The following is a 21197-nucleotide window of genomic DNA, read 5'->3' as shown; positions in this document are numbered from 1 at the left end:
TGTACATTGTTTCCTGTTCCAGATTTACTCTTGCCTTTTGTCCATAATTTGTACTGAAATCTTTTCTTTTCCTCGGGCCATTCTTCTTTTTCTATAAGCAGTAAGTGGAAAAGGCAAGACTCCACTTCGAAAGAGGTACAACTCCCATCAGATGGGCCAGTCGAAGCAGTTTCCCCTCGAGGAAAGCAGCTGTGAGAAAGGCTGTCAGGTCACCAGTGAGCAGATCAAAGCCGATATGAAAGCAGCTAGGGATATTCCTGAAAAGAAAAAAAACAAGGATGTTTATCCCAGCTGCAGCAGCACCACCGCCAGCACAGTGGGAAACTCCAGCTCACACAGCACTGCTTCTCAAAGCCCCGACTTTGTAAGGACGGTGAACAGCGGCGGCTCTTCCGAGCCTAGCCCTACAGAAGTGGATGTGTCCAGGCAGTGTGTCTGCTCCCCCGGTGGGTCAGAGGACTCTGAGGCCATGGAGGAGGGAGATGCAGAGAGTTCTGTCTGCCCCAGATGCTGCTGTCACAGGCCCCAGGAATCCCAAAGGAGAACTAGCAGGTGTTCTGATGAGGAACGTCCTTCAACCAGCCGAGCCTGTGTTGTGAATGGCCCGGATGGTACGAGATCCGCCTTTTCCTTTAGGACTCTGCCACAAGGGGGGTCTTCAGGCCCAGCACATGATGAGAGGACTAATGGGAGTGGCTCTGGGGCTACAGGTGAGGACAGGAGGGGGAGCTCCCAGCCTGAGAGTTGTGACGTGCAGTCTAATGAAGACTATCCTCGGAGGCCCCTAACCAGGGCCAGGAGCAGACTGTCCCATGTACCGCTGGTATCTGAGTCAGGTATGACAATGCTCCCAAGATTAGCAACTGCAGGGTAGGGATGGAGAAAAGCATGAACTTATTTCATGAGTTTTCTTATAAAAAGTAAATTTAGCAAATTCTGTTTTGGGGTTCTGTGAATCATACAGACTTTGAACTAATTTTCAGCAATTGTTTGGTGGGTGGGGTTGTTAAACAGTTTGTAAAACATGCAACCTAGAAAACTCAAGTAGTTCAGCTTTTAAGAAAAATAATCACTGTGTGTATTTACTGTAAATATAACACTCATTCTGATGTCTAAGTCCCAGTAGATGAACTCTACTTCCATCTCCCACTCAGGGAAGCCTTAACCTAGGAAAGTTTTAAACCTTAGCCAAAAGGTAAAGACCTTAAGTTCCTAGGGCTGGGGTAACATAGTGCAGCTTCCTGCCTCGGTGTCTCCTGCAGTACTGAGTAGTTTTTTCAGAAATCAGTTTTGCTCCCAGTAAGGTTTGCCAGGAAGTGAGCAGGTAAGTAAGTAGTTTCGCTGAGAATTACTTTGTTGAAGATATCAAAACATACATACATACATTTAATTTCATTAATCTTTATAATCTATAGCCAAGGCATTAGGTTAAGTGAGGATAAGCACATTTCTTAATCATAATTCTGTTTCTATTTCTGATCTTATTTTCAAGTAGCCCCTTCTGCCTAAAACATTATTACTTGACAGTGAATAATAGTGTATTTTAATTTTCTCCTAGTATCCCTCAATTTTATAATCTTAAAATCAGCTCCAGAACATAGGCAGAGTCAGTGCTTTTTTATGTATTACCTCGAGCTTGTTGAATCATATGGAGTTAAACTAATAAAAATAAGCTTTTGTGAGATAGATAAGAGATTTTAATTATGCGCTAATTATCATAGTAACATAAACTCATATTAAAGTATATGAGGTTTATTTTGGGGGGTGTTTTGTTTTTTGGTTTTTTGAGATGAGACTTGCCCTGCTGCCTGGGCTAAAGTGCAGTGGCGTCATCATAGCTCACTGCAACCTCAAATTCTTGGGCTCAGGTGATCCTCCCACCTCAGCCTCCCAATAGCTGGCACTACAGGCACACGCTACTGGGCCCGGCCAATTTTTTAATTTTTTGTAGAAATGGGATCTTGCTGTGTTGGCCAGGCTTGTCTTAAACTCCTGGCCTCAAGCAATTCTCTTGTTTTGGCCTCTGAAAGTCCTGGGGTTACACACATGAGCCACTGGGCCTGACCTAAACTCTCATTTATTCCAAAATGAGAGTTTTACTTGAAGATTTCATTATGCCTTGCAAACACTAGTTCTGCCATTGGTAAAGATACTTTTCCCAGCTTGAGTTTTAAATGTTTTATGGTATTGTTTTTAATTGTGGTAAAATTTACATTATATAAAGTTTACCATTTTATAGGGTACAATTTAGTGGTACATTCACATTATTGTGCAACTGTCACCACCAACCACCTGAGCTTTTTCGTCATTCCAAACTGAAATTCTGTACACAGTAACTCCCCATTGCTATACCTTTTGTTGCGTGTTTTTTCATATTTGTAAAGTCAGATTTACGTGTTTTTTTTTAATGAATTCTTTATTTTTATGCTGTGAAAGGCTTTCCCCCCTACACTTGGTTCAGATAAATGTTCACATCTTCCCATTTTTTTATTCATCTATTTAAAAGTTCTTTAATTCAGTGGAAGTTTTATTTTAATCTGTGGAACTAACTTTAGGTTTTTATTCCAAATTGTCAGCAGGTTGTTTGAGTACTATTTATTGATGTCCATTCTCATGCTATTATTTTGAAATGCTCTTTTATCATGTACTAAATTCTTAGTTATGCTTAGGGTTATCCCTAGGCCTTCTATTCTGTCCCAGTGTTTTGTCCTCTTTTCATCATTATTTTTCAAAATTTCCTTGACTAGTCATGCATCTGTCTTGCATCTTTATAGATGTGCTTTGTAATAATTTTATCAAGTTCCAAAAACAAATCTTGTTGGTTTTTGTTTGGAAGTACACTAAAGTGGTAACTGAAAAGAAAATTGTCATTTTTATAGCTGAGTCTTCCTGTTTAGGGACTGTTGTTTGTCCCATTTTATTTGTCTTATTTCTCTCGGTAAAGTTATAGTTTTGTGGTGGTGTTTTAATATGGATCCTTCATATTAACTTTGTGGTTTTCAAGTTTTAATTTTTTGCCATGTGTTCTGCTTATCCCCTTTACCATTTCACTCTGACCTGTTTCATAACTAGAACTTTTTCTGAGGTTAAATAATTCCTTGGATTTAAAAAAAAGAAAAGAAGAGAAAAAAATCTCATTTATGTTGTACTTTTTACTGTTATATTTATTATCTTGTGATTGTTTTTTTTCAATTTGAGAAGACTTCTAATGTCCGTAACTCATGTGTCTATAGTAGGTAAATTATTTCTTAATATTTTTTAAGCACCATATAAATGTCCATTTACTCTCAATAACGGTTGTTCTGGCGAAATGTCAAAGGACTGATTTTAATATTAACCAGGTTCCTTTTGGAAAGAACAACAAATTATGTGGGTGGCTTACAAATTACTTTTAATCTAGCATGGTTTTGAGACCTATTGGCCATTCTGCTTTAAAAATTTTAAAGAGAGAAATCCAGAGTAATAAAGGTACTCACTTGATTGTTATGGATTTTTTTTAAAGCAGTTAAAAAAAGTAACATTTGAGCTTTTTATTTGGTTGATTTGTCACCGTGTAGAGTGTTAAAACCATGTTAGAAACTACAATGTAATTATTTGTTTTGTGAATGCCTACTTTGGCAATAAACACCTCTAAGTTGTTTTTATCCTCACAGTATAATAATTTATAAAGTAAATATCACAGAAATAATTAACTGGATGTCAAAGAATAGCATTTAAGATTAATATAGTTCTTGGCCAGGCATGGTGGCTCACGCCTATAATCCAGGCACTCTGGGAGGCTAAGGCAGGAGGCTTGCTTGAGGTCAGGAGTTTGAGACCAGCCCAAGCAAAGGCGAGACCCTGTCTCTACTAAAATACAAAAAAATTAGCCAGGCGTGGTGGCACACGCCTATAGTCTCCGCTACTTGGGAGGCTGAGACAGGAGGATCACTTGAGCCGAGGAGTTTGAGGTTGCTGTGAGCTAGGCTGACGCCATGGTACTCTAGCCTAGGCGAGAAAGTGAGACTGTGTCTCAAAATATATATATTAACATAGTTCTCATAAATATTAAACTCTTTCCCTGACACCTCCCCCCCACCAAGACTGGATTGATCTGCTTTTCTCTGTTTCTGTAGCATCTTCAACACTAATGTGAACCACACTATGTTATAATTTTGTGTTTTACTGTCTTTCCAGTAGACTATGAGCTCCATGAGGGCAGGGATGGTGTCTGCTTTTTCACCATAATATTCCTAGCTTCTGGCACCATATTTTATACATTGTATGGGGGGCCCAGTTAATAATTGTGAACCACTAAGAATTATCCGTAAATAAAATTAGTTGTCCCGAAATGTAGAGGGAGGAATAGAGAATAACAACAAACACAACTGTTTGCCTTTTACATTGGGAAGCCTTTGTTTTTCAAGGTCTTCTACATATAAAGTATAACTCAGTTTTATAACTTTTCTTAAAAAATGTAAACCACCAGTTTGGGCATGCTGGAGAGCAAGAAACTTAACTTTGAACCCCATATTCTGATTGATTAAAGGGAAGGCGAGAACACTCTAGGAAGGTTAGAAGTTTGAAAATTAGATCATGAAAGAAGAATGCTGTAATAGATGACCCTTATTATTAATAGAACACTGTCACGGAGGAGAGGACTATTTCTTGTTTTTATTTTTGTAGTACTGGGAGAGGGACCCAGGACCTAATAGAGGTTGTAACAGATGTGTGAATTTTAGTTATCAGGTGAACTGTGCTGCTTTCAGAAGGTTCTAGGTTGATGAAGATAATTAGATGTTGCATGAAGTTCCTTCAGGATGCTACAGGAGCATGGCTGCATTGGGTTGCCTAGTGTTTATATTTTTTTAGGAACCCTAGGATTTTGCTTAGTTTCAGGGTCCTTGGAGGAAGTTTGATGGGTAGATCTCTGGGGCTCTTCACCACCCCCGCCCCTGTGCCCACCTTCACCCAAAGCAGCTGCTTTTCATTTGTTTTGCTCAGTAGAATTTCACAAAGCTTCCAAATGGTGGAGAAAAAGTTTCTTAGACTAGATCTCTAGAGTTCCCATCTAAGCCAGGCTTTTGGGAATTTGCAGTATTTGTACCTCATTTCCCTATCTTTCTTTCATGTTTGAGGTTGCAGAATTAGCAAGTGGAATGTTTGTAATTAGCAGTGGTATCTAAAAGAGCAGTATGGTGGGTATTTAATTCATTAAGGTCAACTGTATTTCATTCAGTGTGTGCTCTGCTACAGTTGATTAAGTATCAAAAGTGAGGACAAGGACTTTTAGTGCATTTTCTTAAAATTATATATGTGTTTATTTAGTTTTAGGTATGAATTTAGAACTTGTTTTTAAATAAAATCAAGATAATGCTTTTAAATTGAAGTATGTTGTTTTAGAACAATGCTAGTAAATAAGTTAGGGACATACTAGCCAGGGTTTGACAGACAGAAGATTGCGGGTTTTCTAGCTTAGTGACTGGTGCCAGATTTCCTGGGTTTGACTCTTGGTTTGCATTTAACACTGTGGCAAGTTCTTTGATCGTCCCATGCCTCAGTTTCCTAATATGTAAAATGTGGAGAATTACAGATTTATCTCAGAGCTATAATAAGGTATACATAAGCTAATTATAATTAAAACCCTTCAAACAGTGCCTGACACACAGTAAGCGCTCAGTAAATATTTGTTATTCTATTTATGTACCTGTGGTGCATTCCTTCTTGTTGAGTGCCAGTTTATTCAATAAGTGTTCGTTTTAGTTCATTGATGGTGGCTGACATTGAAACAAAGATGAAATAAGACAGTGTTGTTGCCTTTAAGGAGCTTTTAGTTCAAACGGAGAGACAAAACAAGTATACAAGAACTTCAGAACGATATATAATGTTTGGGGATCCAGGGTGATTTGTTAGAACAGGTGGTGGTGTTTGAGCTGAACCTTTCACTAATGGGTATTTCAAAAAGTCAAGCCAGAAAACATGTCCTGGGTGGAAGGAGCTGAAGTAGTTGATGGTTATAGAGACATTGGCAGTGGAAGATGACTAGGATATGGTATGGGATAAAACGGAGAACAGGTAAAGCTAGAGCATAGCTCCAAATGTCAGGCATTGAAACATATTCTTAGTGCAGCAGTCAATAATTTAAAGTCTTTTTAGCAGGAAAGTCATGAGTTTAATCTACCAATGGTATTTAGGATGGGGTGAGTCAGACTAAAGCATGTTGATTAGAATGAGTCAGGTATGAAAAGGGTGTTATGTTTGACGTAGATACATTTGAGATAGTGGAGAGTGAGTCTGTTTTGAAAGGGTCCATTGGAAATACTGATCTAACTGTATTCCATTGGGAACCAAGTTGTAGATTTGGGAATTGCCTTGATGGAGTTTATAGTATGCAGCTAAATATGTTTGAAGGAAAGAAAGCAAGGCTAAAATTTGGATTTTCTTTTTGCCTTTTCTAGAAGTTGCCAAAACTAAGCCACGTCATGCCATGAAACGGAAACGGACAGCAGATAAATCCACCAGCACCAGTGATCCTGTGATTGAGGATGACCACGTGCAGGTAAAGGGAAAAAACCCTCATTTATCTTTATCACAGTCCAGTTCAGTTCTTGAATAATGCAAATGAACTAAAGTTTCTATCTTTATGTAGTTTCTTTCTCCTAAAGAGAAGAAATTGCTAACACTTGCTTCTCAGTTGTACCAGTGAAAACATTTAAGCTTAAAAAACAACAAAGAACAGAAAAATACATTCACATGTAACTCTTTAATTTTTCTCCTTGTAGGTTCTTGTATTAAAATCCAAAAATCTTGTTGGAGTCACTATGACCAATTGTGGAATCACAGATCTAGTGCTAAAAGACTGTCCCAAGATGATGTTCATCCATGGTATGTATTTGGGCCCATACAATACAAGAGCATCATAAATAGATTTAAAGAATTAAAAACTCATAAATATTACAATAGCATAACTTTATTGTTTTTTAAAAGGAAACATTGTGTTGGATTATCTCTAATTCTGTTCTTGTTCTATAGTTCTTAGATAACTTTGTAGTGTTTCTGAGGGTCCATGTGTAGAAATTTGGTTCAACTTTTAAAATAGCCTCTCCTCCAAAAGATAATTGCTGCCTGATCTGGCAGCATGGATTAACAGCATGTGTGGGCTTTGAGGTCAGATAGACCTCAGCTTGAATGCTGGCTCAGACATTTGTTAGCCTGTGTAATTTGGACATGCTTTGGGGGACAGTAGTGACTGGGCCGTAAGTGCATAACTGCTCTGTATTCGATTGAGATGATTAGTCGTATTCTTAATTCATGGCACATTATCAGTAGGCCAGTCCCTACTTTTCTTCTTAGTCCCATTTGTCCCTCATTGCCAATGTCATCTGTTCCCACCATTCATAGTTATGGATTGAATATATGTCTTTCCAGTGTACCTTTCATATACTTAATATATGTCTGTTTCACATATATTGTTTGAGCTTTTAAAATTTGAGATATACAGTATGTCCTGTACATGATCTATTAATTTTTCCTTTTCCTCTGGAAATTATATTTTTGATAGCCATCCATGTAAAATTATGAAGATCTGATTTGCTTCTTGCCTTGGGCAAATTATATATTCTGTGTTCATTTTCTTCAGTCTGTAAACTATGTACAACTATGCTTAACTCATAAAGCATTTGAGAAAGTTAAATGCAGTGACTGATGTGTCTGTGTATGTGTATGTATGCAGGGCATGCCTCAGAGATACTGCGGGTTCGATTCCAGACCACCACAATAAAGTAAATATTGCAATAAAGAGAGTCACAGGAATTTTTTGGTTTCCCAGTGCATATAAAGGTTATATTTACACTATACTGTAGTCTTGTAAGTGTACAATAGCATTATGTCTAAAAAACATAATGTATATACCTTAATTTAAAGATACTTTATTGATAAAAAATGCTAGCAATCATCTGAGCCTTCATCAAGTTATAATCATTGTGCTGCTGGAGGATCTTGCCTGGATGTTGAGAGCCTTGCCCTGGGTTAGGCTTTGGCTTAAGGAAATGTGCCTCGTTTGATCTTCTATCCAGACCACTAAAGGTTTTCAGCATGCCTTTTCCACTAAGCTTAGTCATTGCTAGCTTTCGATTTAAAGTGAGAGGTGTGCTACTTTTCCTTTCACATAAACAGAGGCCATTCTAGGGTTACTAATTGGCCTAATTTCAATATTGTCATGTCTCAGAGCATAAGGAGGCCCCAGGAGAAGGAGAGAGATGGGGGAACAGTCATCACTGAAGCGTCAGAACACATACAATATTTATCGATTAAATTTGCCATCTTTATATGGGCATGGCTTGTGGCACCCCAAAACAATTAGAGTAGTAACATCAAAGATCCTTGATCACAGATCACCATAATATTTTTATATATATATATATGATGATAATGAAAAAGTTTGAAATATTATGAGAATGATTAAAATGTGACAGATACAAAGTGAGCACATTTCTGTTGGAAAAATGGTGCCGATAGAATTGCTCGATGCAGGTTTGCCACAAACCTTCAATTTGTAAAAAATGCATTATCTGTGAAGCACAGTAAAATGAGATATGCCTGTATATGCACATATACACACACATACCCACACACAGTACAGGGTCTGAACTCTAAACATCAAGTAAATGTTAATTTGTATTATGTTAGTGCAGGGTGAGCATCCCTAATTCAGAATTTTGAAATCTGAAATGCTACAAAATCCAAAACTTTTTGAGCACCAACATGACACTCAAAGGAAACATTCATTGGAGCATTTTGGACTTAAGATTTTTGGATTGGGGTGCTCAACATGTGAGTATATAATATAAACATTCCCCTAATTTGAAAAAAATCTAATATCCAAAATACTTGTAGTTCCAAGCATTTCAGATAAGAGATACTCAACCTGAATTACAAAATAAATATTAAGGGGTTTTCTTTTCTTTGTACTTCTTCTCCTCTTTTAGTACTATAATAAACGAAACAAAGAAATCCCACTAAAAGGTGTTTACCAAACATGTTTTTATAAACTGGGAAAATCCCAGAAAGGAGAGACGAAACTGAGATTCAAACACTACCTCTCCTCTGAATTCTACAAGAGTCCAGCCCTTGGGGACCTCAGGCCCCATGGTCACTCTAAAGAGGTAGTACTTTTCTCCATCCCAGTCAATGAGATCTTTGATCCTAAAACAACTAATAAATCACTGTCTCCTGAGTTTCCTCCTGAAACAAAAAACATGACCTCACAAGCTCAGAGATCATAACAGCAGTGCTGTTCACCCTAGCCTTAGAGCAGCAGGGTAAGACTCTGTCAGCACTCCACCCTCCGACCCTGAGCTCTGAGAATCTAAAGAAAGCTCGACCTCCAGACTCGCTAGTTGGCATCTCATTCCATTTTTTTCTTTACTCTGAACGCTCTGAGGACCTGACCGGTTTTCATGTCTTCACTTGACTCTGATGATTCTCCTCATACCTTCTCTAACCTAGTCAGGGATCACATGGCCTCAGGCCCAGGCTTCTGCCCTTTAACACACTGAATGCCTCACTAGAAAAAAAAATTTTTTTCCTTGCAGCCACCGTGTTTTATTACGAAAATAGAATACAAACTTCTAAAACAAAACGATCCTTCCTAATTTAATAAAAAATTTGTTATTTTTTATTGTTTTCTGAGCGTGAGTTATACGCAGCTTGAAAAATAGTTCACGCAGCTCCCAAGGTAGAGGCTTGTGAGTTACATATGCTTCACAAGGCCCCGGACTCAAAACTAGAGTGAGTTAAATACAACTGACATGGCAGTAAATGTGTTAAACCAAATTGTTTCTCTCAGTCTGTCACGGGACAGAGCACCTTTGATAATTAGCCCAGTCTCTAGACATCAGCCAAGTTAATGGCAGATGAGCTGATTACATGCAATTAGAACTAACCTTAGCCACGTCTGGTTTTATAGCAGAGAACCACTGGATCCTTACTGCCATGGAGTCCTCTCCCTCTTTGCTCTGCCTGTCCTCAACACCAATTCCCCTTTTTTCTGTCATGTCACAGAGGAAGGAAATGAACCTAAAAGGCAGGAGACCTGCTCAGTGTTTAAACATCAGAGGTAGTTACGGGGCTACATTGCTCAGGAAAATGATGACATTTGGGTCAAGGATGTTACAAAAGATGTCTGTATGAAATGTTAAAAAGATCAGGCAAAACAACTATTGATTTATAATCTTTTCCATTTGATCTTCTCTCTTTAATTGGACCAGGTTGAAATGTGAGATGAGAAAAGGGAAGTTGATATAACTAGTACAGTTAAATGTGGTTATTGTATAACAATTACTTTTCTTTATGATCTCATGTTTTATATCTTAAACAGGAAGACCAATTATGTTTTAGACCAGCATTTTCCATTGAATTTTCTGCAGTGATTGAAATATTCTTTATCTATACTGTTCAATATGTTGACAACTAGCCACATGTGACCGTTGAACACTTGAACTGTGGCCAGTGCCTAAGGAATTGAATTGTTAATTTTATTATATTTTTAGTTAATTTAAATTTAAATACCTACAGGTGGCTAGTGGATACCATATTAGACTATAAAGCTTTAGACCAAAGTATCCATTATTTCTGGGTCTTTATTTTTAAGGTTCTGCTTTTATACTGGTGATAAGAATTAACATCATCTTTGCTCGTTTCCTGTGAGTGAATGTTGGATATATATGTAAATTATTTCAGGTTTATTTGACCACTAACCATAAAAATTTATAACTTAATGGTTATTCTTTTCGATAAATATTTCCTAAATAATTCCTGTTTGGACAAGTCATTTTCTAGGACTTGGTTTTCTTGACAGTAAAATCTTAGATAGAAAAAGACACATTAATGTCCCTTCTAGCACGAAAGTAATCACCTTCTTTTGAACTAAACAGAATCACATTTTCAAATCCTTTGTTAACTGTCATTTATTTGTAGTTTATAATAGTACTTGACTGACCTGTGTTAAAGATGTTATAACTACAGTATTTTGTGCTAATATAAATTAGGCCAGGCCTCCAAAGCAGATTCCAAATGGACTATACATTGCTCTTTTATTTTATATAAATTAATTAAAAGGCTTACCATTGTTTTTTTTTTTTTTTTTTGTAGCTACTAGGTGCAGGGTACTGAAGCATTTAAAAGTAGAAAATGCACCGATTGTAAACCGATTTGACTATGCACAATGCAAGAAACTGAATATGGATCAGGTACTAGACCAGATACTAAGGATGCCTCCTGAGAGAAACCGTATCATATACCTACGCCCAATGCAGCAGGTAAGGAGCTTTGCTCCTTTTTGATGATACACATAGTGTGGTGATTTTTTTGTTGTTTTTCTTCAACCTTTTGAATTTGTAGTTTATTCATTTGTTCAACCCACAGTAATGATTTTTTAAATTCTACAGATTTCTCTTAACCACGCTAGACCAAGATCTTTGCCAATCTTCTTCATTAATGCTTCTCTGCTAGATTTCTATAAGTTTTTTAACAACTTATATGATATGATGAGAGTAGTTGTCATTCAACAGATTTTTGTACTTATTAAAAAGTTACCTGTGGTCAAGAACACAGACTTGGTTCTGGTTCTTGGCAGTCTGGTTTCAGACTGCCTGATTCAAATTCTGGCTGTCTGGCTTGCATCAGATTACTTAACTTCTTTGTCTTAGTTTCTTCATCTGTAAAATGAGAATAATAGTATGCTTAGGGTTACTATAATGTTAATCTAATTTATGTGAAATGCTGGAACAGTTGCTAGTAAACAATCATGTAGTAACTGCTGTTACTATCATTATTATTAAGAGTAAACATCGTATTTGAGACTCTGTGCTTGATACCAAAAGATAGTTTAAAGGAAATATTAAACCACCCTTTTAGTAAATATGTACACATGGCCTCAAAGCGGTGAGTTTGACAGAGTGTTGAGGATCTCGACACTCAAAATGTGATGGGTGCTAAAGAATACACAGCACAGCATTCTCCCCTCAAGAGGTTCGCCTTCCCAAAAAGGAGAGAAACGTGTATGCCACTTAGATGGCAGAGCGGGATCTCATAACTAGAGATAGGGCAGAGGACATTCCGTGAGAAGAAAGCAGTGTGAATAGAGGCCACAAGGAGACAAGGAGAAAGTGTGTTCTGTATTTAAAACTATGTAGTAGTCCATTTTGTGTAGGATATATGATGCTATGCATTCACAGTTCCGTAATGCATTTGATACTTACACCTGTAAAGAACATATCAGAAGTAGATTCTGAATTGACTGAGATCATTTGCCTTGGGATTCTCTGGTTTAATGAGCACTTATATAACAGTGAGATAAACCGTTGAGTTCATTAGACAGAAGAATCTGCTAAATCTTAACCCCGGGGTGGCATGCTGTATTAAGGGTTGAATGTGAAGATTTGATTTTCAAATCATCCAGGGATTTCAAAACTAAAGGCTCAAGGAAAGAGTGTTCAAGCTCTAGGAGAAAGATTTCTAAGGCTTTCTTGGTCCAAATACCTCTTTATGATGTCATCTACAGGTCGACACACTAACTTTGGAGCAGAAGCTGTTTAGTGGTCCCTACCCCTATCACATCTGCATTATCCATGAATTCAGTAACCCTCCTAATGTTCGCAATAAGGTGCGCATTCGCAGCTGGATGGACACTATAGCAAACATCAATCAGTAAGTAATTCTGTGGCCCCGAAAGGCCTTTTTAGTCAATTGCCGTAGCAGGGGCTCCCAAAAGCAAGTCTTAATTTTTCCTTATTTTAAATAATTCCATCTGAGCTTTTTAGGCAGGCTTATCCCGAAGTCAACATATATAAAAAACAGGGAAGTAAGGACTTAAAACTAAAAAGCATACATGTATATTTGTAACCTTTTACTTTAAAACTTAGAGAAAAATTATAAGAACAGACTGTACATATACATTTAACTTTATTTCTTTAGCCTTGGGGCATGGAAAAGAGATCAAGTTAAAGAGATCTTTTTCATGTTATCATCAGAAAATTGAACTTTTTAGGTATTGTTATATGAATGTTGAATTGAGGACCTTCTATACATAAGGCATTTGCATGGAGAATAGCTTTCTTTCTTCTGAAGATAGTGAAGATAGTGAAGAAAATAATTTTGACCTGACTAGACTTGCATTTTAGAATTTGAATGTAATGTATTCTATTTCTGTTAAGTATTTAATATTTTGCTTAAGATGTTCAGTAGAATCTAGGTCTAAAAGAATTTTGACAGTTCCTTTCTACCCCTATACCCTAATATTATTTCCAGTTTTATAATTTTTATTTTAATTTGTTGCCTCCAGAGAGCTCATTAAGTATGAATTCTTCCCTGAGGCCACTCGAAGTGAAGAAGACTTAAAGAAGTACCCCAAGTACCCCTGGGGAAGAGAAATCTATACTTTAGAAGGTGAGTATTTTCAAATGGTTGGAAAGTTAAATAGTTATTCACTAGATAGAGGGACATGCCTTAGGGAAGATGGGAATGGGAATCTTACAGTTTGTCAGAATAATGGGCGATTTGAATACCTGCAAGAAGCCGGGACCAGATAAATACTGCTCTGCCTGTGTGAGTCTTTACCATCCCTAGAATGACAAGAACCCTTGTTGAAACACAAAAATTGAAAATTACTGTGATTTGAGAGTTGAAAATGCCTGAAGGCACCTGACTACTCACTCTTCTTATGTTTTACATTCTGCTTACAAAATACTGCAGAGTGTTCCACACCAGTAACACTACCACATCTGTCTTCTTCCTTTAGGTGTTGTGGATGGAGCTCCGTATTCCCTGATTTCTGACTTTCCTTGGCTGAGGTCATTACGGGCAGCAGAGCCCAACAGCTTTGCCCGATATGATTTTGAAGACGATGAAGAAAGTAATTATGACCTGACTTGACTTGTATTCTCTAGTTTAAGTCTATCTTACTGTGTTAGATACTTAATATTACATTTGAGAGTTGGGAGCAGTGCAGCTTTTAAATGGTTTCCCATTATAAATGTTTTCATTTCCTCCCCCGACCCCCACCCCAAAACACCTCTGAATTTGTGCAGTAGATGATGAGTGGACTTACTGGGGATATGTGAAGGCTGGCGGATAGGATTCCTGCTAGACGCTTTCCTGCCAGGTTTTTGTATTACCAAAATATTTGTGTCTTGTTAACTGTTAAGAATTTATCAACTGTATTGTTTCAAAATTGTTCTAATTATGCTGATTATTCTACTTATGAGCTGCTTATTATATAGCATGTGGGAATGAACTTAATGATTTAGGTGTAGAAATTTGGGGAGAAACTTTTGAATTTCTTTCTCTCAGTGTTAGCACACTTGAATATTTATTTTTAGCCAGAGTTTTTTTAAAAATATTTTATGTGGGAATGCACTTACGAACATGTACAGATATATGACTTTCCTCTCTGGTACATTATTTTTACCTTGGACCTTTAATCATGTATGCTATCCTGGGCATCAAACATGGCACAAAACTTAACTGATGGTGACCCATTCCATGAGCTTTCATCCATCAGCTACATTATATTACAGTACATAGGAATACTTTATGGACCAGCTGATCAGAGTGATTTTCCAAGTGATTCTGATTATCATACATGTCTCCCCTTTTCTTTCTAATTTCCAAGGCACCATCTATGCTCCTCGAAGGAAAGGGCAGCTCTCTGCAGACATCTGTATGGAAACAATAGGAGAGGAAATTTCAGAGATGCGACAGATGAAGAAGGGTGTGTTTCAGCGAGTTGTGGCGATTTTTATCCACTATTGTGATGTCAATGGAGAACCGGTTGAAGATGACTACATTTGATTGGCCACCCTCCTCTCCAGCTATTCTGTCAGAAAGCAGCTAGGGCCATCCAGCTGCCAGAACGCTCCACAGGGACTTGAGGCATGCAGTTGGGAGGCCCTGGCTCGGTTTGAAATATAGGAAATGTATAAGGAACATTGAAGTTGTATACAAAGATTTGTACATAGAGGAAATATACAAAGACACTTCCTAAAGTTCCAACTTTATATCATACATTTATACAATTTAATTTAAAAATTCATCTTAATGAAGGCAGATAATTTGAAAGAGTTCATTTTGTTCATTTTTCCTGACTTAGTTCATAAAGTATCAGTTTTTGACTGAGCCCCATTTACCATATTCTTAATAATCACTGTCATCCCCTTAAATCTGTGCCTTTTCTTCTTGAAGCTGTTTGAGTAAATCTGTTGAAGAGTGTTTGTGTCTTGTGTGCTTTTTTTGTTGTTGTTATTGAAACACCAACTAAACCCTATAGTCAGGTAAGGCTATATGTTTCTGTACAAAGCTGTAGTTTCTTTTTCTTCTTGGTATTATAGTTACTATGTTTCTTAAAATCAAATAAAAAGACTCATGAGCTTAAAAAAATGAGTTGAGTGGGAAATGGAAAAGTTTCCAAAGCATTTCTAGTTATTTATTTCCACATTTAATTGTGTATATGCTTTATCTTGAATATAAAAATAAAAGTTTATTAAAAACTTTATTTTTGCCTTGGACCTGAATCCCTCTTTGAAGAAGAGTAGCAAATACTACACAGAAAAGCGACGTATGGAGTTGTGTCTAAATACAGTTGCAGTGTAATCCAATTTCTGATCTCTCTTTTAAGTTGTATGGCTATAGGATGTTCAACTCACAGAACTCTGTACAACAGAATACTGGGAACAGCAGAATTCCCAAATGTCTGGTCATCAGGAGATGGCCTTTCTCCCTTCTCAAGGAAAGAAATTGCCCTGATATGGCAATGATATATATGTAGTAGTGTCGTGTCAGGGTAATGAGCAGAAGCTTTAGAGCAGCTGCATTCAAGACATGGCTTTGCTACTTGCCGGCTGAGTGACCTTAGCAAATTACTTAAACTGAAGATTTGTAGAAAAATTTTATAAAGTCTTTCCAGATAGACATAAGGGATTATGGTCTGTGTAAGGTGTAAAGGTCCTTTGAGATTTGTCCAGTCCCTTCATTTACAGGGGATTGATTGAAGCCCAGAGAGGGAAAAATTGCTCACCCATGGTCAGGACATGGTTCAGACCAGGTAGGAGGAGAATCTTCGAATATCTGATGGCCCCCAGGCTGCCTCTGTTGTTAATGATAGAAATGCAAAGATGCCGGCAAGTCTTCCTAACACTGAAATGTTCTGAATGATAATTATTCTTAATGTCTTCGAAGTTCTCTCTTTTCCAAGGCTTTTAAAATTCTTCCTATTACATTAGGAAGAGTGATCCAATTAGGTACTGCATTTTGTCATCTCTTTATTACATTGTTTTTAACTCAGCTAACTTCCTTTTTAATTAGATGAGTATGTTTCACTATCCAGGTTAGAACTGTGGTCAGTAAGAGGCAGGAAATAAATTACAGAATATCCTAGATATTTCAAAATGATCTGGGATCCGCAACCCTCCGTGAAGATTCAATCCAACCCCAGTTCACTGTATCCGTAACCAAATTATCTAAATATGCTTCCATCGGCCACTAGAGGCCGCTGCTGTGTCACTTTTCTTGGTTTATCCATCTGTGTCACCTAACCCAAACTGTTAAGTAGAGGTACAATAGTAAAGTCATTCTAAAGATGCCAAGACTGAAAAAACATTTAGAAAAGGTCTGCCATGGTGAACCTTCGGTGAGTGTATAGAAAATGAATGGCTAGATAGTGATTGCTCTACAGCAAGGGTGAGCAAACTTTCTGTATCTTTCTATGTAAGGCCAGATAGTAAATACTTAGGCTCAGTGGGTCACAGACATTCTCTGTGGCCACTACTCAACTCTGTGGTTATGGTGTGGAAGCCATAGACGATCCAAACAAATGGGCATGGCTGTGGTATAATAAAACTTTTATTTATAGACAAAAATTTGAATTTCACATAACATCTCACAAAATATTATTCTTTTGACTTTTTTCCCCCAGCCATTTAAAAAAGTAAAACACCATTATGAAGGCTCCCAGACTAGATCCGATCCCCAGGCCATGGTTTGCTTACACCTGGCCATAGATGAGTTGTCCTATTCATCCATTTAACTATGTCATCAGCGTTTGGTGCAGTGCAGGATCTGGCACATTTTTAAAAGGCCCTAAGGGATATTTCATGGATCACACATGACTGGATGTCAGAGGATCTTGTCTCTCTCATGCTGCTGTGTGTGGGTCTAACAATCTCTCTAAGTAATGGCTAGTACCACAGTTCTTACAGGGACTTCATATTCGGAAAGACCTGGGTTCAGATCCTAAGTTCCTCATACAACTGCTGGATGACCTGGAGATAGTCACAACCTCTACCCTTGAGCCTCAGTTTCCTCATCTGTAAATTGGTAACAACTGAACATACCCACTCCATAGGCCAGTGGTGAGGGTCCCATGGGAGCCTCCAGGAAGCTGGACAGTGTGGCGCAAGTGGAGGTAGTATTGCTTCCACTATAATTCCCGTTATTATGAAAGGCTTTTTTGGGACTAATCTTTCCACAACCAGTTCCTCAGACCATATCCCAGGATGGTAGGAAGCAGAGGGAACTGGTGAGCCCATTAAGAGGAAATCATGACGGTATGAAAGCTAGCTAGCTACCAAGTGCTTGCCATACCTTTTATAATAACACTTTGAAGTATGTATTAATATGATCAGTGTGTCCCCTACTTTACTGGTGAGAAAGGGTTGAGCAGATTAAATTACTTGCTCAAAAACTCACAGCTAGGAAGTGGTGGGAGCAGGATGCCTTCGGTCTGATTAAAGCCTGTGCAGCTTGGGTAGAATTTCTCAGTCCCTCTAAGTGAGAAACCACCCGTCCAAGCATGGGCTTTCCCCATCGAGGAGGCTGCCCAGAGCTGCTGCTGCCACTGATACTTGAAACCACTCCCGCTGACCTTCATGTGGTTAGCACAGTCCCAGAAAAACAGAGGCTGCTGATTTACTGATGCAGGCCTAGATGCCCCACTCAGACATGGAAAGCAGCCAGAACAAAAAAGAAACAACACTGCAAACTATATGATGTCTATAGCATGAAATGCATACACAACTAGCAACTAAAAAGAAAAAGAATTACATGTGTTGATGTGAAATGATATTTAGGGTGCACTGTTGAAAAAGGCAAGTAGCAGATTATTATATACAGCATCATTTTATTTACATAGAACAAAACAAAACCGTATGTTTTTATATGTACATTTATACATATGTAAGTGCATAAAAAATGTTCTCAAATTATATCAGCCCAGTGATAACAGCAATTATTTCTGGGAAAGGGAGTAGGATTGAGTAGAGACAAGGGGTATTTTGCTCAATCTATATAACTGGGAATTTTTATAGTGGGAATGGATTACATAAATACATCATTTGTGTAACCCATAATTTATATAGTCTAAAAATGTATAATTTATATATTTAGAAATAGGAGGAGGAGGAGGAAGGAAGCACTTTGTTAGAATTGAGGAACCCGAAGTGTTTTCAGCCCTGGCCCCAGATAAGCTCTGTGTTCTCGGGCAAATCACTTTTCCTAACAAAGTCTGTTTTCTACAAAATACAGTCAACAATCCCTTCCTGTAAGCTGTTATGAGAGGCTTAGAGATCTCATGAAAGTGCAGAGAAACTGTAAAGTGCCTGCAGGGGTGAGCTGATGTTTACGGGGACCAATGCAAGCATAATCCAAATAGTGTTGCAGTTTTCAACCAAGAAATGTGGGGACGTCAACTGCCTTCTGCAGGGGCCACTCCTGGCGTGAGCAGCCTCCGCCATGGTCTGGAATATAAAGGACCAGTGCTTCCTCTGGCTCACACATCTGGTTCTCACAGTCTGTCGCTGGTTATTCGGTAAGCCCAGGCTGCTGAATACTAGAAAGACTATTCCAGATCAGGGCAGAAGGGCCTTTCCTGCTGATCAGCCATTTACCTGAATCCCCGCACTGTGTGAAAATGGGAGTTGAGGTTCAGAGAGTGAAGCAGGAGCAGAAAACCACAGAATGAGTGAGCGTCAGGAGCGACTAGAATAAGCACACCCAGAGTTCCTCTTCAGGCCCCCAGTGGATGTGGAAGGGAAAATTCTTAGGCAACATGAGGAAGGGACCACCCACAGCCTGTTCACAGCTGTGTCCTAGCACAGGTGCAACCGCTGAACACGGAACAAATTAACCCCAATCATGAACACCGTTGCACACGTTTAAGCCTGGGGGCTCTATTTACAATCAGACTACCTGGGTTTACATTTCAAATCCACACTTCCTACATATGTCACTTTGTGCTACTCACCAGATGTCTCAGCTGAAGTTTGCTCATCTGTAAAATGGGGGTAATATTGGTACATATCTTGTAAAGATTTTATAAAGATTAAATGAGATAACTCATTTAAAGCACTTACCACGGTGCTTAGCAGAAAGGAGCTCATTAAATGTTAGTTTCTCTGATTATTGCTATTTTATTATTCTGATTATTATTATTATTAACAGATATGTTCTGGGCTGAGCTGAAGGTAAAGGGAAGGAGAAACCTAATCCAAATGGACTATAACAGTAGTTAAAAAGATGAGCAGTTTTGCTTCCCTTCTCTCCATGTTTCCAAAAGTGTGGAATGCAACTTGGAGTTAAATCACATTAAGTCCTAAAGTTTGGAAGTTCATCTCTTGTAGGTCCTCTTTCAACCCTCCCAGTTAGTTGAAAGAGGAGGTAGGGTGCCTCTGACTGCTCTCTGACACTCCCTGGATTCCCTCTTAGACGCAGAAGCAGGGGATAAACTCTGAACATCAGCATCTAGTTAGAACTTAACAGCCTTCTGTCTTTGTTCACTCATCACTATGGCTGCTTTCCACTTAAGGCAAATAATACTGATTTTCTATTTGGGACACTGATTTAATGTTGCCGTCTAAAATAAATTTATACAAGTGAAAACCTTAATTGAGTTAAAGATATTGTACAGGCAGAACACATATCTGGTAAAAATCCCAGCGGTGGCCCATGCATGACCCGTGTTGGAACACTCACAACAATCCTACAAGCTCAGAAATTACCTCCATTCGGTAGATGAGACAAGTGAGGCCAATGCCAGCGAGGTGCAAAACAACATGGTGTTCACACTCGGGCCTTCGAACCCATCCCTGAACTGTTTAAGTTCAAATCAAATATTCAGCCTCAATTTTCTCAGTTGGATGGAAAAGAGGTTGCAAATTTTGTCTAGAAGAGGTAAATGCATTAGTCGTTTGTTTTTTTCCTACTAGACTAGGTGTTACAGGAAAGATTTTGACCAGAGCAAAGCAGAGTAATAGAGAAAAAGAAAAGCAACATTGATCTCTCACCAAAGAGAGATCCAACACCAAAGAGATAAATGGGTAGACAGCACAGCACCAAGAAGATGTTATTTTTGTTCTTTCTTGAAGACGATATTAAAGGCAATTTAGTTATATCCACTCCCTGCCCCCTCCCTAGATGCCCTCCCTCGCCCACCCCGTGCCCACCCCCCCGTTGCCTAGCTAGACAGCAATTTGCTTCAGGACACAGCAAGTTAGCAGCATGAAGTGGAAACATTGGTGAGATGAGGTGAAATCTCAGAAAGGAAAGGTTTTCTACAAACAGATACTTGGGTGTCAGTTGAAGAAGTTGATTTTTACCTCCTTTGCTTTCTAGCTGCTGATGAAGAGGGCTGGAATGGGAGTTTTAGAGCTCAACAGTTCATGGGCTAGAGTCAGGTGGAGAGGAAGCACAGTGAACCCCTTTTGTCCTAGGCATGGGGACAGTCTGGTTGTAGCATCCATCGTGCCAATGATTGTCAAGGCCAATCTGGCAGACATGGCTGCAGCCATACCCGCCTCTTCCCCAGGAGCAGCTCTTCTTGACATTGCAGGCTTCCTGGGAGAGGGCAGACTTCTTACAGAAGAGGGCAAGGTATAGGTCTCCTTCTTCCTTACATAAGCTATAGAAGTCTTCTCCTTGTGGGTCTTCCACACACATGCTATATTATCTGGAATCCTGGGAGCCACAGATTTAATTAATGCCAGGCTAACAGCTGTCTAGACAGAACTAACCCGTTCATGTCCTATGAATCTCCAATGTGGGCATTTGATGCATCACCCACATTCCAGCCCTGGTCCAAAGAAACAGCAAAGCAAGCTCATGAGCCCCTCTTATGAAAAGGAGACCACTTTCTTGACCATGGCAAGAGGTACTATTCTTGCCATTGCTGC

General features: G+C 38.6%; 1 protein-coding gene across 3 annotated transcripts in view; it reads left to right on the top strand.

Annotated features, from left to right (window-relative positions):
• Positions 1–15528, top strand: part of FBXO38 (F-box protein 38) — a 53132-nt gene extending 37604 nt beyond the window's left edge. Inside the window, exons 15-22 of one of the 3 annotated variants that reach the window (XM_069484391.1) lie at positions 102–611; positions 6438–6538; positions 6762–6864; positions 11131–11297; positions 12542–12687; positions 13322–13425; positions 13778–13891; positions 14651–15528. In XM_069484391.1, coding sequence (XP_069340492.1) covers positions 102–611; positions 6438–6538; positions 6762–6864; positions 11131–11297; positions 12542–12687; positions 13322–13425; positions 13778–13891; positions 14651–14829 — 1424 coding nt within the window. In that variant the 3' untranslated portion in view covers positions 14830–15528. Of the gene's footprint in view, positions 1–101; positions 837–6437; positions 6539–6761; positions 6865–11130; positions 11298–12541; positions 12688–13321; positions 13426–13777; positions 13892–14650 lie in introns of all 3 variants that reach the window. The other 2 variants (XM_069484390.1, XM_069484392.1) reach the window with 2 other exon arrangements.
• Positions 15529–21197: the final 5669 nt, after the last annotated feature.

Source organism: Eulemur rufifrons, chromosome 10 (assembly GCF_041146395.1).
Source record: "Eulemur rufifrons isolate Redbay chromosome 10, OSU_ERuf_1, whole genome shotgun sequence".
Taxonomy (NCBI): domain Eukaryota; kingdom Metazoa; phylum Chordata; class Mammalia; order Primates; family Lemuridae; genus Eulemur; species Eulemur rufifrons.
The sequence above is the reverse complement of the archived record's forward strand: the minus strand, read 5'-3'. Positions and strand labels throughout refer to the sequence as shown.